At 32.8% G+C, this 19280-nt stretch overlaps 1 protein-coding gene across 1 annotated transcript; it reads right to left on the bottom strand.

The window, feature by feature from the left end:
• Positions 1–9163: 9163 nt before the first annotated feature.
• Positions 9164–16414, bottom strand: LOC110698668 (phosphopantothenoylcysteine decarboxylase-like). The gene is made up of 4 exons (XM_021876166.1): positions 15981–16414; positions 15120–15331; positions 13703–14079; positions 9164–9710 (listed from the first exon to the last, which is right to left on the bottom strand). The coding sequence occupies exons 3-4, from the start codon at positions 14045–14047 to the stop codon at positions 9420–9422; spliced, it is 636 nt and encodes a 211-aa protein (XP_021731858.1). The 5' UTR covers positions 14048–14079; positions 15120–15331; positions 15981–16414; the 3' UTR covers positions 9164–9419.
• Positions 16415–19280: the final 2866 nt, after the last annotated feature.

The raw sequence follows: 19280 nt of genomic DNA, 5'->3' as shown, positions 1-19280 counted from the left end.
CTCATTTGATTTGATGTCTAATTAATTCAAATATAAGTGAATATCTACTACTTAATCAAATAAATTGAACTGAACACAACCATCATTCATTTTTTTTTTTTTTGGTGTTTAGAGAGCCACAAGGACGGATGATGAGAATCGATCTCAGGAGCCCCTGAAACCGAGAGAGAAACTTTAACCACTTGAGCTATCCTCACACCCCACACAACCCTCTTTCATCAATTCAAATTTTTATTCATTTTTTTTTTTTCAATTCACTTGAGCTAACCTTTTTTATTCAATTTTTTTTTTTCCTTAATAGATCTTATTTAAGTTAGTGGACCTTATATAAGATCCTATTCATGCTTGTATCAATTCTTCTTTTATCTATATATTCTAAACATATCAACCGTTATCTTTATCTAAAGTTATTAGAATACTTTATATTATCTTATTTTAACTTGTTAGCACAATAACACTTATTTTATTTGAATTGATTAAACATAAAATCAGTAAAAATAAGATAATAAAAACATATTTCCTCAGTTTCTTGTTAGTTGACACGTTTCTTTAGTCACGTTTGCCAATGCACAAACTTAACCACTAATATATTTAATTACTGATAAGCAAAAATTATAAAAAGTTGATATTTTAAAAATATATATCGTGACGAATCTCATAAGATCTCACATTACTATCTTTTTCATTACATATAAAGATCAAAATATGATAAAAGAGAAGTATGTGAATAGTGCTAAACTCAAAACGTGTCAACTAAAAAAACGAAGGTAGTGGTTCATATATTTCGTCAAGCTATTGTAACTAAAAGTATGTAGAGGGTGTTTGATTATTCATTCAATCCCAAAAAAACCAGGATAATTCATTCGGATATTTATGTAGCTAGCTGTGGGCCTTGTGGCCCTCTAAGATGATGATAAATTGATAATGATGAAAGATAATACGAGTAAGAAATTTAGGGTTCGAAAGTGATAAATAGTGTAGTGTACTGTGTACATGTTACATGTATAAGGTGATTCACGGGTAACCGACCAGTGGGAAAGTCTGACATATGTCAATATCTTTTACATGTCGAGACTTTGAGATACTTCCAATCTTCCAGACTCTTCTTTTATTTATCTTCGTTTCTTTATCACATTTTGCTCACTTCAGTTTTCCACTTAATTTTATTACGTAGTATTATAATTTTTGTCTTATCTCTCTTTCACATTGGATCTTTTTCACAATTGCTTTTATATGTTGACATTGAAGACTACCTAATTAAACATCACTATAATTCGGTGTTTCAAGTAGGGCATATATTGTGGGGCATTCAATGTTATTACTCTTTTGATTCTTTTGCATTGAAAATTTGATATCATAATTATTTTTATTGAGTTGGTCCATTGGTGTTTTATGTTGTTGAACCGTAACATGACAAGGTTACAATTTGTATCAATCTAATAAGGTTCTTAAAACTCCTGCATTTTGAAATTTACACTTATGCGTGCTATTATGAATAACATGTAGAATCAAAGAATACTAAGATTATTATATCCAGTTAAATACTTACGCTAATATGAGTGTTTTATAGATTCAAAGAATTATCTCCAATATTGAAAAATAAATAAAATGTTAAATAATGCACAAAATTAAAGTTTATACTTACCGTCTTACGAATCTAAATTTTATATTCATTTCTTGTTATTAAGCCTTTTCAATGTGGTAAACTTGTGTTAAGTAATCTGCTACTTCGATCCCTCCATTTTATATTGTTCTTTTTACTAAGAATTTTTTATGTGAGATAAAATTGATCAAAGTAAGAAGAACCATATAAAATGAGAGTATTTCTTTTATTAATGAAATTATGCAAGCACGACGATAAACACTAGAAAAGTTGCGGCTCCCTTTTTCACATGTAAACAAACTTTATTTTTGTCATATGAGAGTTCAAAACTTCCATTGTTCCATTGAATTGTTAAATTATATTACCTTTTGTAATGTGAGCAACCACAAACAAATTTCATTACAATAAAACACGATACTTCATTACTTCCTTTATCTATTTTCTTGTTCCTTTAAGAAAAATCATTGGAAATATATTGTGAGGGTAATTTTGTTGTAAAAAGGAATACTCTAAATAGGAACATCATTGGTGCTCCCAAAAAGAAAAATGATTATGAGAACAATAAAAAAAGACTAATGGAATAATAAAATTGTGAAAGAAAATTTAAATTTATATCAAACATTAACTCTAAAAACAATTTGTTTATACATACACACAATGAATTAGACAAAAAATTGTTCATGGCTAATATTTATGATGTATACATTGAGACAAATCTAATTAATAAGATCTCAATGATATAATGACTATATTTTTACTTAAGTATAAAATACTCCGTACTTGATGGTGTAAGCGAATGCTGAAAAGTTGCAATTTAAATTTAAAATTGGTGTAAAAATTGGAAGTAGTGATTTTTATTTTAAAATGTCGAATCTTCTATTTATAAAAAATATATTATAAGCAGTTGATATTCTAAAAATGCCTATTAAAATATTATACTTAACATATTAAGCTTTGTTCTTTTCACGTTATTCTTACTAAACTAAAATTATATTTTTAACAACATTAAACTTAAATTATCTAGACTAAATTGAACTTATATTTACCAAAATAAAATTTCTTTAAGGTGAACAATGGGCCTAACATTCATTCTTAATATCAACAAAACCTAATCAAAATAAGACATAAAGAATGTAAATCAATATGAAAAAAAATAATGGAGGGAATATTTTCGTAGGTTGCCTAATCATTTATGAAGATTCTTTCGTGGATGATTAAAGCTGGTTGGTCCTCTATTATTATAATTTATGATTGTATTCGAATAAAATATTTTACTCTAAGAAGTTACTAGAAATAGTAAACTTGATTGCATAGATTAAAAAATACGTAGTATAAAAAAAAAATCAGGAAACAAGTTCAAAAATTGTGAGGTTGCCATAATAGACCAAATCATTTTCATGTGTTTTTTGGCTTGGTTCAACTTCAACAGTGGCAACTAGACGCGGTTTTATCTCAATAAGGTTTCATTAAAGATTTTGGCGCACGTGGTCAATTGCACCCCTTGACTCCTTGAGCCGCGCCATTGCTAGTCTTTTCATCAAGTGAGCCAGGATATATTAGTTTGATTATAACCCAAGTTCGCAATCAATCGCCTAAATATCATATCATATCATATCACTAATAAATAAGTTGGTCCCGCAGCTAGGCCACGAGACAGCGACACTTGACATTCTCGTTTTTCGTCAAGTGTCGTGCGCGACAAATAGGCTTTTATTATGACACATATAATGCTAAATAATCGAATTTTGGATAGACTTTTTAAGATAAAAATGTTGTATAGAGTTTTATTATCGATATACTACTAATATTTCATATATACAAAATTAATCATAACTTTTAATAAAAATCTAATAACTCGGTTCTATTTCCATCATAAAATTTGTTTTAAAAAATTCTGTAAAAAAAAATTGGATTAGAAAAAAATAACCAAAACGTAATGTACTAGGAGAATTAAAAATTTTATATGCTTAATAAATAAATAAAATAAATATATTAAAAAAACACGCAACTTATTAAGACTCTAGAAATCTAGATCATCACAACTTTATGAGCGATGGTACAACTTTACGAGCGACGGTAACATATTTTTTATTTTACAAATATGATTATCAAGTGGTTATTAAATTATGAGTAGTAAATTCGAATAACATAGATATTTTTCTCACATATAGTTATAAATCTATAATATGTATTGCGCTTTTACAAAATTCAATGATATCCGACATACAAATATCCTAAATTAAAAGAGATATACACCTCTTACATAACGCTGTTTATATCAATGATATATATGTTATAAAAATTGACATGTAAATAAAATGTTAATCTTATTAGTAAACAACTCGGGCATTGCCCGGGACACAAAACTAGTCTTTACTTAAAATTAAGCCTCGTGCTTATATGAGTACATGTCAAGGGATTGATTATGGGTGAATAAGATTTAATTTGGGGAATGTTCTATTCACCAATTTTCACTTATCAAAACTTAGATAACCCTTGTTAGAATTTATTATTCGTGAACTTATTATATATGAACATAACTGAAAAATAAATTAAGGTGAACAAAACAGACTCTTAAACTGTAGACCTTCCTAACCAAAAATTTAAGTTGATGGTTGAAATTTAAGATTGATCTATGTTTACTATCAAGCAATGTGAGCTAAGTAGACATTTAGCCAAGAGTCAATCCATATATATCTTAATTACGGAGTACTTAAATATATTGGCTAAATGCCTAAATATGTTGAATTCCACATAATATATCCATATATGTGTTATGTTTTCATTGATTATATATACTTCGTTTAATAATAGGTATCAGAATTATTTTGTGAATAAAAGGATACCATGTAGTTAAATACTTATCACAATCAATTTAATTTTTTTTAATCAATTATAATTTGCCATGTCTACTATATTTGCCACATAAACTATACGAGTAATATGACACTCTTTGGACAATTTTGTTTGGATTGAGGTTCATTATAGATTATTAGGAAAGCAACCTCAAACATTATTATTCAAGTGAATATAAAATAATTCAGGTTTAGCGTCAGAAAATCAATGAAAGGCGAAATTATGACAAGCTATGCATTAAACGATAATTAAATATGCATGTATTTACGCTGTCAAACAGTCGGACTAGGAAAATAGATCATAGATGGTAATTGGCACAAAAATAAATTTACTACATATATATACAATACATATTGCAAAGAGTAGCCAGTTTAGTAGAAAATTAATACGAAATATAGATAAGTTAAGTTAATGCCATGCATAATGTTCTGATAACCTTATTTTCACTTATGTCACAAAATATATATATATATATATATATATATATAAAAATAAAAATAAAATAAATAAAAAAAATAAAATAAAATAAATATAATTAAATAAATATAAATAAAAAAAAACTTATATACAGGATAATAAATTGAAGAAAAATATGTAAGTTCAAATAAGAGTTAATAATTAAGAAATACTCAAGTTCAATTTACAATTAGAATATGATTAAACAAGGTCTAATATATAATTGATGATTTTAAATAAGTGAAAATCAGATAAATAGAGTGCAACTCAAGCAACTTAAGTATGTAATCTCAACAATAATTATAGTTTTTGACAATATAAATACATGATTAATGAGCAAGTTGAAAGAAGATTATTATTAAGGAGTACATATTTTATACGTAAATTATAATACATGCATTATTGTTGGAGGTGAAATCAATGATATAGCAGTTTTCAACTCCTAACTAATATAAGATCCAGGTGGAAACAATTAATTAGCGATAATTAAATATTAATTAGTCTGTGGTAATCAATAATAGACCTTAGTACAAATTGTTTACTAGTACTACGAAGTAATTAAATTGACGGTGATATAATGACATGTGACTAATGTACTTGTTTAAGAAATCTTAGACATAAAATTCCAAAAAATTATGTATAATGCAGATGAAAGTAGCAATCACAGATCAGATCATCAATACAAGGTGGGGCCCTCGCATATTTGTACATTTATATACAAAAAGAATACCATTTGATGAATGAATTATAGGATTATTAGGTAATGGGAGTATGTACATGCTCCGTAGTTTATTAGATATGAATAATACTATTTTGTGATATGATCATTAAGTAGATGAAATGTGACAGCAATATTAGCTTAGGAAGATTAATTAATGAATTATATGAGGTAGGGGAGGAGAGGGGGGTTTTCGGTGAAATTTTTTATATACACTCGGGTGCAAGGTGTACATAAAGGTATTTTCTACTCATTTAATAACCTTCATTGGGTGCATCTACCTATATGTGCAATTGGGTGTACAGAAAATGTTCTAGGTATTCGGCGGTAAGGGAGGGACAGGGTTTATTTTTGATTGGGGGTCAGGGATCAATATGAGAGAGGGGTTGGTTTTTGGTGGTGAAGAGGAGTTGGTCTGTGGTGGAAGCAGAGGTAGTAAGTCGAATTTATATAATTTTTAACCAATTAATTAGGTGTTGACATGTGGTAGGAAGACTGGTTAGAATAAAATCGAAAACTTATTATTTGAAGCACGACATTTATAGTACTAAAATTACAAGAGGATCTTATGACACAAGAAAATGTAATTTTAGTGGTTTGTACAACGAAATATTTGTACTGATGTAACCTTCAAAAACAAATTAAGAAATTGTAGGAAAAGGACCCCTTCAATCATTTTGGTGGAATTGATTTTTACCTATTGATATTGGTGGGTTATGGGTCTACTATATTTGCTAACAAAAGGTCTATAATTGCTAAGTTTTCTTCACTTTGTTGAAAAATTGTAAACTCTCTTGTTGCATAAATCGATCGAATGATGGCCAATCTTTCTTTTTTAGCCGGTGTATTTCTCATGATTTCCAGCATAATGATTATTAATTTACACTCCTTCCATTTCTGAAAGTTCGACTCACTTTACATTTACACGGTATCTAATGAGCATCTTTGACCACTAATAACTTCGGATATATATAAGTAAAATTTTTAAAAAGTTGATATTTGAAAAATATAGCATTAGGGGAATCTAATAAGATCAAACTTGTTAATTTATTTTGATTGTATAAATCATAAAATGTGGTCAAAGTTATTTTATTTTGACCACATGAATAGTAAGTGAGTCGAACTTTCAGAAATAGAGGTAGTATATTATGATGATATCTAGTCCAAATCTGGCACAAATTTTTCAATTGTGTACATATGACAATGGTTAATTATCTATATATATATCTAATAAACGAATTAAATCTATCAATATTTCACTTGATTGAATATTTTTTTTTTTAATAGATATTCACATGATCTAGTAAATGTAAAGGCTTTTCATGTTACATGAAGATAGTACGTATATGTTTCAAACAAAAACTAAATATTTCATTAGCTAGAAGCAAAGCTACTATTGAATCCAGTTAAGAGTCAATTTGAGCAACCATATATATATTGTTAAATTATTGTTCTAGTATTCTAATTGTTAGAAGAAAAAAAAAATCCATGCATATATTGTAAAAGAATTATTCAAATTACCCTTATTGTAGGATTGATCAACGACATATATAATACAGAACTAACTGTTCTTGGAGAACGAAGCTAAGGACTTTAAGTGTACACACCATGTGATATGGCAAGTAGGCAACGTTACATGTTTTGAGTTTATGACTAATAATGAGTGTAAGTGTGTAAACCCACCTTATAAAGCGTTCACCCGGCCATGAAATTTCTAATGTGAATTGAACTATGAAAGCAAGCCTTTGAGTTTGTCCCACCATCGTTTCTCGTAATCACACCTAGGGAAAATCGGGAAATGAGATTATGGTATCAAATTAAATAAAATTTGACCAAAATATTTGCAATGGGACAAACACTTAGAGACGGAAGGAGTAACACCTACTCCATATGAAGGTATACCAAAATTTACCTTGTTGCTAGAATGAATTCTAGGTAAGTGACATGAATAACCATGGTGCTGTTTGCAAACAGCACGTCGTTTTGTTACTTTGGCATGCCCATTACATTGCACGGCCCTTCCAATTCCCATGCATGCTGCATGCTTCTTTTGGTTTCTTCTTTTCTTTCCATGAATGTTATGTTAACCCACTAAAAATAGAGTATGAAACTGTACTTAATTATCTTGACTTAGATATGCTACCATGCATAAATTAATGTCTAATTCTAGTGATATAAATATATAAAAAATATAGAAAAAAATGATGAAAAATATTACCCCCTCTTTTTTATGATATATTGACACATGTTGACTTTTTGCACTGTTTTTATGTAAATATTGACTGTAATTATTTTTTACTAAAGAGTTTCATTTTATCAAATTTTTTAAACTTTTGCAATTATTTATAATTAGGGCCAAACGGTGTATTGCCAAGTGTTCCAAATTTAACTTTATCAATTATTATAGGATAACTATAGTATTTTTATTGTTAAATTAAACCTCTAATTTGCTTCAGAATTTCTTAAGTTAAAACGTCAAAATAGATAATATTATGGAAAAAAAATACTCATAAAAATGTATAACTATAGACAATGGCCAAAAGCCATTGTATTGTATTTGACTACTCGAAAATTTTGTGGACGTTTATTGTATAATGGTTATGTGATGATGAATTTGATTAATTTGTCCCTTGAAATTTCCAAACTAAACAAAGTGAGAAATGGACCAATAGAAGCTCAAAAAGATGTAATTATTTACCCCTTTGAAAAGTTGGGATTTGGGAAGAACATTTCATATTAATCACAATTGAAAATACTATCTCTAATTCCTGGCTATCAACGACTAATATATTTATACATAACACACACACACAAAAAAAAAAAAAAAAAAAAAAAAAAAAGACAAATGTTCCGCATAGTTTTATTAAAATATAAAGCTTTAGTCCAAGTGATTGATTGTTATAATTTAAAATTATTTTAATTTCAACGTAATTTTATAATACATCAATCATCTATAAAACGAGTATTATGTTTATAAGATACGGTGACCTACTGACGTATATAAATTGTTGTTTGATATTCAAGCAACCACATATTTGTTTGGTCACTCTTTTTGTAGTTAGCAAGTTCGTAATACCTAATACTCCTATCCTCATATCACATTTTTATTAGGTATTTAAATGCATCGTCAACATCATCTATGATTATGAACTCTAATCCATATGTATTATACAAACAATATCTCTAATATACTCCGTATAAGCAACTATCAAAATTCAAAATTTAATGTAATATGATGTCATAATTGTTTTTAAAGGTTTACACACATATCATATATACAAAGTATATATTTAGAAATTCACTTTATCATTAGAGATTCAAGTGTTACGAATTAGGGATGTCAAATAGCTTTATTGGTTCAAGACTTCAAGTACGAACTTACAAAGTATGTAGCTTCTTACAACTTTTACATGTTATTAACTTTTTATCGTATCCATACTCAAGTCCAGCTCACCAACAACGCATTCACCTAAGGATTTACGCACAATAGGTTACAAGTTCGCCCCCCTCCTACATTTGCTATCTCCTTGTGACACAATTGAAATTTGCATTGCAAATGTCTAGTTCCATAAAACAGTGTTCAACAAACTACACTGCTTAAATATTGACAACAAATCATCAGCCTTTAATCAGGCAAACAAAAGCTCTACAACATGCGTACTTAATCCGAACACCCAGTATCATGGTAGCAAACATTCACACAATCCAACTTCTATACAATGAAGTCATAGAACATCCACAAACTTCACAAAATTAGCTCAGTTTAGGAACGGCAACTAAAAAATTTTACACATTTGAGCCAGCTTGGAGCCGATGAGACTCCAAGAACAGTCGTATGGTCTTATAGATGAGAGATGGTTCAGCCATAGCTCCATTTCCGTAGTCTCCACAAGCCAGCCTCTTTGTAACAGGAGGAATCAAAGTAATGCCGAGCTCATCAATTGACAGAAGATGCTTCTCTGTAAATGGGTTGTTCCACATCATGGTGTTCATAGCTGGAGCTACAAATAAAGGCTTGCTGTAGTCCCAGGCCCGTACAACGCATGTCAGCAGATTGTCACATAATCCTCCAGCAATCTGTGAAACAATAAATCAGCTACATATTTAGACATCGCTGACATATATGTACTGTACAGAATGTAACTAGAAAGAATAATGATGCTGAGTGTGAGATGCAGATAAGAACCAATATCCACCAATCTCTTTAAAGAATGATACATTGATCTGGCGCTACTAAAGGAACAGATTGGGTGCTTGAAAACTGCAAGGTTCATACACATTCAACTTTTTACCCATTTAAAGTTTAAAACCTAATTCCCTCCTATGATACACAAATTCAGGTACCATGTTAGACAAGGGTACAAGTCCAAGTGTCACACTCGACCACCTATTTCATGAAATATTTCATGATTTAGGGGTAGTTTAAAGTGTGAATAGTCCATACCCAGGTCAAAGATCCGACGTGGATACTAGTAATAGAATGAAGATTTTAAGTAACAAGATTTCCATCAGCCCAAATACATTTTAATTGTTAAACATCTTTTCTAGTTTTCCAATCTAGTTAAGGGACAAGAAAGTTTGATCAAAATGTGGTAGTAAACCTAATTCAATGTTAGTTAAGATGCTTTAATCTTTACAGCTGGCATCAATAGGGGAAAAGACTTCTCATTGTGTCATACTATGCATATTTCACCCCTGTGACTAAAGTGTGAAGGAATGCTACCAACTCAGCCATCACTAAATCCCTTTATCAACTTATTACATCACAATATTTTGTATTCACCTAGTATAATGATGCTCACATAAAATACAGAATGAAGGCTATTTCCCAATCCCAAAAAATCATCCTAGTGCCTTAGGTGCATTTCAATGAAACCACAAAAGGCAAATGACCCTTATTTGTATCCTCGTGCCTCATACACTGGTTTGCATAATTCCACCAAAGCTTTGTAGAGCAAGAAGTGATCCCAGGGCTGGTGAATAACGATCTTAGACTTAATCGTTTCTAAATTATCTAGCATTCTAGTTCCAATGTTTTCTGGCTCTTATTTAAGCTAGGCACCTACTACATGTACAATGAAAAACCCCATATCTTAGTGGCTTTTTGTGGCTGGTTTACCCCCATTCCTCCAGTGCCAAGCTAAGAAAAAAAGGGCCCCAGGATGAGGGGGAAAGGTAACTTAATGGTAACTGAACCGCAAACCTAGTCTAAAACGAGTAATTATAAACAGTGGCAAAGCTTTACTATAAGATATGTCATCACATCGCCACGATATAATATTATTGGAAACAAAAGTCAATACAGTTGAGAAGCAAGCATACAGATAGGAAATATGAAAGGGATCACAGCTCTATAAAAAGTTTGGTGTGACTTTTGCAAAAGAAACACTATACTGTGATCCCACATCTAGTTAAATCAAAAAGTTGTTTCAACAAGTCCTCTTCGATTGTCTCTTTCTCTTCACACGGACTGTGTTACAAAGCTTGTTTTTGACAAGATGCTTGATATATCTACTTTTATGGGTACAAAACTTTGAATAATTCTAGCATTATATAACTAATTCACATCATGATTTTTAAATGTGTATATAAGTGACGCTAAAACTTGGGTATTTCTAATGTCACAAAACATCTAAATTTTCATTTGGGCTGGTAACTGGAAAGGCTGCCAGCAGTAAAGCGTCATTGTTATGCTGGCCTCACCTTTCTGATGCAAGACCTGCTTGGGGCTTAGGGGTCTGTTGTAATAAGGATGCAATGGAAAGTATCTTTTCTGTACAAGATTAAGATGAATAATAAATCAAGTGGACTCACATTGAGTATTATATCAAGAATTAGGTGGGTAAAAACTGTGCCTCAAGCAAAATTGTTGGTTTAGCAGTTGCGAGATTTCATGGTATTTTTCTTCACTCTAATACTAGAAAATTTCTATAGGCAGAGTACAAACTACAAAGGCCAAATAGTTAATTAAGACAAAACTGCAGCCCACTTATGCTGCTTCAGGAAGTAACTTCATTATGTGGCTTCAGGCCTTGTTCAGGCTTCCTAACAAGGACAAATAAAATGCATCTGGCCATCAACTGGATCTTTCATGTGTTCTTTCTTTTCGGTTAAAGATGATATAAAGTTAAGTATGCTTTTTGTTGTCTTATAGTGCTTTTACATGTAACATTTGGAAGGGGCACTAGCAACATGGTAAGTCCGCCTAGGATTGTCTTTTAAATGTACTGTAACTTCAACTACAACAGCCCCTAGGCCAAACCTTAAAAGAAATACTCCTATCAAAATTTTACACACCAACACAGTCAGGCATCATCACTTTACTCCAATAGAGTGGAAGACTAAAGATGAATCACAGTTTTCAGCAATCAGGAGGGTTTAGCTGGAGCTAAGTAAAGAATTTAATGAATTATACAAATTTATGAAGTTATGGAATAGTTTGTACCTTTCCAATTTTCTTAAAATATATATATAAAAAAAAAAAAAAAAAAATAACTTAAAAAAAAAAAAAAAGGGCAGTCTAAAAAAGATTGCATTTGATTAAAATAAATAAATAATATAAATAAAAATCTATATACATGGAATTAAAAATTCAGCTACTGAAAGACTTGAAATTCAAGTGTACTGTAATAGATAATTAACATGTTTCCATGACAGCCAGTACAAAGAAGATTGAATGTATGAGTTTCATTATGAACTAAGAGAATCATACACATTATTTAAAACATGATTTAGCACAAGAGTCCAATTTTGCTAGAAAGGCCGCATTGGATCTTAAAGTTATAATCTTCAATCTCTGTCGGATTAAACATAACGCTATACTATAAAGCTGTAAACAAAATTGTAAAATAGATTAATACTAAATTGCATGAAGATGAGGCATTGGATCTAAGGGATGGAGGAGGAAGATTTTTGTCGATGACTACACGGAATAATCACTTTTGGTTCATGTAGCCGACCCCACTTATGGGATTAAGGCTTTTGATTGATTGATTAATACTAAAATTCATTCCTACTTGCTATCTTGACATTCCCCAACTCAAGTTTCCAAATTGATTAATGCACGAATTATCTACGCTGCCTTCCATAAAACAGAATGACTTCATATATCCATATATTTTAATCAACTACACAAGGTTAAGTTTGAGACATTGGCAAATCATCATATACAGTCTTTCTTAACCTGCATGTTTATTCAACCTAAAATACTATGAGAGAGGGAGATAGCAAGACTGATTACGTTCAAATTATACACTGTTATGACTTAGAAAGTCTGAAGTCATGATAGACATAGTGTTAGAATCCAACTCCTTTCGACGTATTAGATGCTCTTTAGATGCTTTCCTAGAGTTTACTTTATGTTTTCTAGGCCTGAGATCCCATTATTGTGTTACTCTCACTGGAGTGTTCACTAGGGATTCTCCTTGTAATCAAATTATAGCTCTTTAGAGGGTGAATGATTGAATGAAATCTTAAGCCTTCTACCAAGTGTTGCCTTGCTTTTATGCTTGTTTGTTGTTAGACCTTTAAAGATATTGTGTCTTACTTGCATAATAGCTCCCCTCCACACCAACTTGATGCACTAAAAACTCGTGGTTCGGACCCGCTTGTGCCCACCTTGAAGTATCGGCCGTCACAAGCCCCGACCACCCGCACTCCGTCGCCCAAATAGACGTGAGTGCTCCTGAGATTTAATTGCCCGCTTGTGTTGCTTTGTGCTCACAAGCCCCTCATCCGCACAAGGCTAGCATTCTTGCCGCCAAAAGGCTAGAGCGCGCCGCACGTTTCGGGGCCCAAAATCCCGGACTGTGACAATGTGACACATAGCCTAACAGCCTTTAAAGAAATATCAATGTAAAGGCAAGATAAAAACTCAAAGTGAATATACACTCTCCAATCCATATTGAGTGCTAACTCAGGTTATGCACATCTTTTTATGTAGTGAGGTTAATGCATTAGTGCTTAATACTAAAGCAGTGCATTGACAATTCCGCAAATGGCATATTTAAATCTTGAATGAGAAAAGTTAGATACGTGACCAGATGATACATAATGGACAGTTAAATTACCTTGCCAAGAGTATTTGCTGAAAGAGGGGCAATAACCATGATGTCAGCCCACCTGCGAAGCTCAATGTGAAGGACATTGTCACCTATTTTACTCCAACTGGACCATTCATCCTCATCTGTGTACAGAATCACATCCTCTGGAATTGTCACGCTGTCAATAAAATGCAATGCAGATTTAGTCGCCACTGCTTTTACATCAGCCCACTCAGAAAAGCAATGACAGAGGTTCCCAAACTTGATCGCAGCAACACTTCCACTTGCAGCTAGAAGGATCCTGGGTCTCCTAGGTGTGTCATTAGCCTGTACAGGTTCTATGTGAGTAGTAACAGGTTCTCCTTGTGCCATGACCAAAGAACAAGCCAACTCTGTTCAAAAATCTGAGATATATCCATAGCCATAAAGTCACAAATTAAAACAGCTTACTTCATTCTGTCCTATTTAATGCAGCTAATGAAACTAACAGATGCAATAAAATGAGAAGATTACAAGCAACCACATTTCAGAATCAGATTACTTGAACCAGCTAATGATTGGAACAACTAAAGCAAATCCTGCGGTACCCTCACCCCCCCCCCTCTCCTCCCCACACGGATTCACAAGCTCAATACTTAAGAGAAACATCAAACTCAGCAAATGCAACTACGGAGAATAAGAGGGCTTCTAAATCAATAACTGTTTTTGACAAAACAAGAACAAATTCTCGTGGGTATTTTTAACTCTTATGTCGATACAATAAAAGTACCTACAAGGATTGTTGGTACTTTTACATCACATCTTGGTACAACATTGTACCAACGGAAGATCAAAAAGTACCAATGAGGACTTGATATTGTCCTACAAGTCAAGAACAGTTTTTTTTTTTTTTTTTTTTTTTTTTTTTTTTTTTTTTTTTTAGAGAGCCACAAGGGCGGAACAGTTATTGGGAGAGACTTTCTCCCGAGCATAGACCAGATGCTGCCAGCATGCCTGGTATTGCCTTATATAGCTTATATTCTGGTTATGTTTGGTAGCATTACAGATAATGAAAATTATAAGTCTTGTAACTCGCAAATTCGAGTTTAAACTTCGAAAGTAATTCACAATCAATTCTGATGTTTGAAGTCCCATTTGCATGCATATATGTCATAATTCCCTTCATTTTCTCTAAAACTCTAATCCAAAAAAGCAACATCAACCTAATTTCATCCACGAAGATGAACAAGAAAACCCCTAATTGCGAAATCACAAAACCCTAATTCATGTTTCCGCACACAAAATCCGTCTTCCGGAAGACAAAACAATCAAGATACAAACTCATAAGCAATATAAAAGAAATACTAGCATAATTCGTGTAACGTAATAAGTAAATGCTAATACTAATTTGAGACAAAAGCAACGAAGATTGAGGAATTTAAAAAGAAAAATGAGAAAAGATTACCTTGGCGTTGTAGGTGGAAGGAGCAACAATGGTATCGAGATGGTAGGCGATGGTGTAGGCCGAAAAGCGGCGGAGATCGGCGTCGGAATGGCAGAGGAGTTAATAACGAGGAGAAAGAGTGTGAAGGGGACTGAGTCAGGGGAGAAGGAAGCGCCAATTTGGTTTAAGAGTTCCAACTATTTCACGCTTTGACTTCCTAATTCCTAGTTTTCCTAATATAATTAAAAATGAATGGTTTAAAAATAAAATAAAATAAAATAAAATTGAATTGCTAAACACCGCCGTAAAAAATACCAGTACTAAGGGTGTACATCGGTCCAAAACCGGACCGGATCTGTTCGGAACGGGACCTGAATTAGTGAATTCTGAGGACCGGAGACCGAACCTGATTCAACAGGTCTGATTCCGGATTAGACCTGAACAATCAGTCCGGTCCGAGTTTTGGACCTAACAAACCTGTTTAGTATTTTTTTCGTTTTTTTAATAAATAACCTGTTGGACCTGCATATGGACCTGCTATGATAAGTTTAGACCTGTTGCATAATTTAATAATTTACATAATCTCAAATTATCAATCACAAAATTACATAAATTCTATAAAGTCCCAATTCTCAAATTATCAATCCAATTAGACCAAACAAATAATCCAAGACCAAACCCATCAAAATTAGCAAACTAAACATCAACAGATTCAACACCAACAAAACCAAAATGAATCAAAATTATACCGTGAGGAGCAAAGTAACGCCATTATAGTCTCCTTCTTGGTCATAAACACATAAATCCTCACACTTAATTCAATATTTCAAATACAATTATACCCAAACATTATTAGATTTATATTTTTAAAAAAATACATACAGGTAGTAGCGGGGCTAGCGGCGGTGGCTGTCTGGCTGATGCAGCGTGCAGGGAGGGTTGTCGCGCTGGTGGGCTGTGGCTGATGGGCGCTTGGCCGGTGTCTGGTGGTCGCCTGAGGGGAGAGATTGAGTGCGTGAGGCGTGACTGGGTCTGGCCGTCTGGGTGTCGTGACTGAATGAGGCTGTGAGGGAGTTCTGGTTTAGAAAGGAAAACTGATTTTTTGTTTTGATTTTTGAATTTTTTTTTTTTCCTTTTAAAACACAATTTTACCGGGTTTTAGGTTCGGACCTGAAACCCCCGGTTTTAGACCAGAACCGGAATCCCTGAATTTCAAGGAGGGACCGAACCTGAATCTACAAGTCCGGATCAGGTACGGTCCCAACAAGTCCAGTTCGGGTCGGTTTTTAGGTCCGGTCTAGTTTATGTACACTCCTAATTATCACCGCCAACATTTGGTGCGAATGGACAACCATGCCCTTACTACTTCGCCACCCCTTATCCTCCCCGGCGACCCACCACCCCATCCGAACGGCGACAACCACCACCACCCTGATCGGTGACCACATCCCCCTCGACCCACCACCTTCCCTCATTGGCGGGAAAGTGGTAGTTTTTTTTATTTCCGGCAACTGCGGTAATCGGAGCCCAAAACCGATTATCGGGGCTCCAGTTTTCGTGCACAATAAACGGTTACCGTGGAGCCCAAAACCGGTTACTGTGCTAAGTGGAGCCCAAAACCGGTTACCGTGGCCGATAACCGGTTTTGGGCTCCGATTGCCGGAAATAAAAAAAAACCACCACCTTCCCTCGCCCGAGGGAAGGTGGTGGGTCGTCATTGAAGGGGATGTGGTGGGTCGTCGGTCAGGGTGGTGGTGGTGATCGTCAGTGTGGTGGTGGTGGTCATCGCCAATCAGGGTGGTGGTGCTAAGGTGTTAGTGATTAGTGGCAAGAGGGAAGATAGTGGTGAAATACTAAGGGCATGGTTGTCCATTCACACTAAATGTTGGCAGTTTTGATCATTTTTTATGGTGGTATTTAACACCCAACGAGGAAGCCCATTTTATCGATAAACAACAATTGTTTATTTAGTGGCATTTCTATGAATAAATGAACAAAAAAATCATAGTCGGTATGGTAATTTTGTATATAAATCAATATTTTTGAGCTTATATTTACTAAAATTTTGTTGATTTATTTGTCAAAATGTCACTAGATACACGTTTTTGTTTTTTTTTTTTTTTTTTTTTTTTTTTTTGTTTATCATGATGATAAACTTGTCCTTTCTCATTAAAAACAATAAGATCGATTACACTCTCTATGTAAATAGTGTTTAGATTCTAAATAATTAAAAATATTTAAGAACCAGCTGTTGTTGTTCACGATGCCTAGTGTAACATCAGCATCGCAAACCTATTCTATAGAATATGATTTTGGCACACATATTGTAAGAGCATAATTTTTTAATGCTCTTGTCACATGGAGGTGTATTGTCAATATCAGTTTTTCTGTTCAATGGGTTGACTATTTATAAAAGTGAAATTGTTTGTAATCAAATAAGACCCCAAATAGCTATATCTTAATATATGAACGATTTTCAGATTCAAAATTAATAAATTAAAAAAAAAAGTTTTAAGAACGAGAGAGATATAATAATTTGTTCATTGAGCCGTTAGTGGATACAATTCTAGTGGGAATGAGCAAGGGTCGAATACTCAAATCTTTATTATTATAGAATCGAATATCCCATAATCAATAACATTAAAAATGATATCTAATCAATTGGTTGTTGGTCAAGTGGTGCTTGGGGTTGCACTGGGTAGGAAGGACCGCGTGTTCGATCCTAGCAACAACAATTTGGAGGGGATTGGAACTTAACCAACCATAATTGAGCCCCGAACCTAGATTAACCCAAAGGGTGAATCGGGTTGAACACCAAAAATTAAATAAAATGATATCTATAAACTGAACCGATAAGCTCAGGTATCCGAATTTAAAATTTACCACATAATCTCGACTTAATTACTAACAATATTACTATTTGTTTAAATTATAAAGTGATTATGAAAAAGAGTGAGTTCATGTATAGGATAAATATATTTAAATAAATATAAAAAAAAAAAGGAAAAAAAGTGCTTATCCAAATAGTTATTGACTACCCATTAATATTACAGCAAAAATTGTTACCAACAATTGATCCAATATTAAATTATCAGATTGAGTACCCAAACTACTCTCCCGTAAAAAAAAAGCCCTGCTATAATCATCGGATTAGGTACGCTTTGTTTCAAATTAGTTACAAATCGAATTTTGGGTTTTCGGGTAAATTTGCTCTTCCTAATTTTTAGACATTAAATTAATTATAGGAGACTTTTTATTACGATAAATTGTACTTACCACATCAAAAAGTCTAGTTGTTTATGTAATCAATTGTTTTAGTTTTTATTTTAAAATACCACCTAAAAAATTAAAAAAACTTTGATTTAACCTCCACTTTATAACTTCTGGCAAGAAACCGTTTGCAACTACTTTTTTCATCTTGGGTTTTTCTATGTTATGACCCCATTTTTTCGCTTTTTCTACGTTGTGACATGACATTTTTGATTTTCTACGCTGTGACCTTGTTTTACGAATAGTCACTAAGCAGTAACCTACGTCAGCATGCATTTACGACGGACGTTAGATATGCAATTAATTCGTCACCTAACCGTTACTGTTCAAACAAAGGACATTCTCTCTCCTTCAAAATTCCCTCCTCTTCTCTGACTTCATTCCCCCTGTTTCATTCATTCACTGATCAAAAAAGAGAAAAACCTAACCCTAAAAAGAGAAATTTTCACAGAATTGTTGCGCAAAATTCGCAGTCTGTCATTCGAGGAGAACAATCTCGGAGGGGCGTAGTAGCGTGGTAAAAAGGTATGTATTTCATTCGCTTATTCTTCGTTTTACACTTAATTCTTCGTTTTAAAATTGTCGAATTATGAATGTACTGGGTTCATTACTTGAAAAAGCTTGGAAATTTCGTTGAGTTGTATTGTTTGCATTTTGGTTTGTGGGAATTTGCGTTGATTGGTTGTGGGTGATGTTGGTTTTGGGTAATTTAGTTTGTGTGTTTTTTCGATTTTGTATAATTGGCGTGATTGTTGTCAGTTATGTTGTACTAATTTGTGTGTGGGGGGGTGTTTAATTGTTCTGGGTATGATGTGTTATTGTAACTAAGTTGGTTGATTATTGATAGATGTATTGGTAACATATTGCAGATGGAGGAAGAGAGGATTTTGAAAATCCATTATCTTGGTAATT

Source organism: Chenopodium quinoa, unplaced genomic scaffold (assembly GCF_001683475.1).
Source record: "Chenopodium quinoa cultivar QQ74 unplaced genomic scaffold, ASM168347v1, whole genome shotgun sequence".
Taxonomy (NCBI): Eukaryota; Viridiplantae; Streptophyta; class Magnoliopsida; order Caryophyllales; family Amaranthaceae; genus Chenopodium; species Chenopodium quinoa.
The sequence above is the reverse complement of the archived record's forward strand: the minus strand, read 5'-3'. Positions and strand labels throughout refer to the sequence as shown.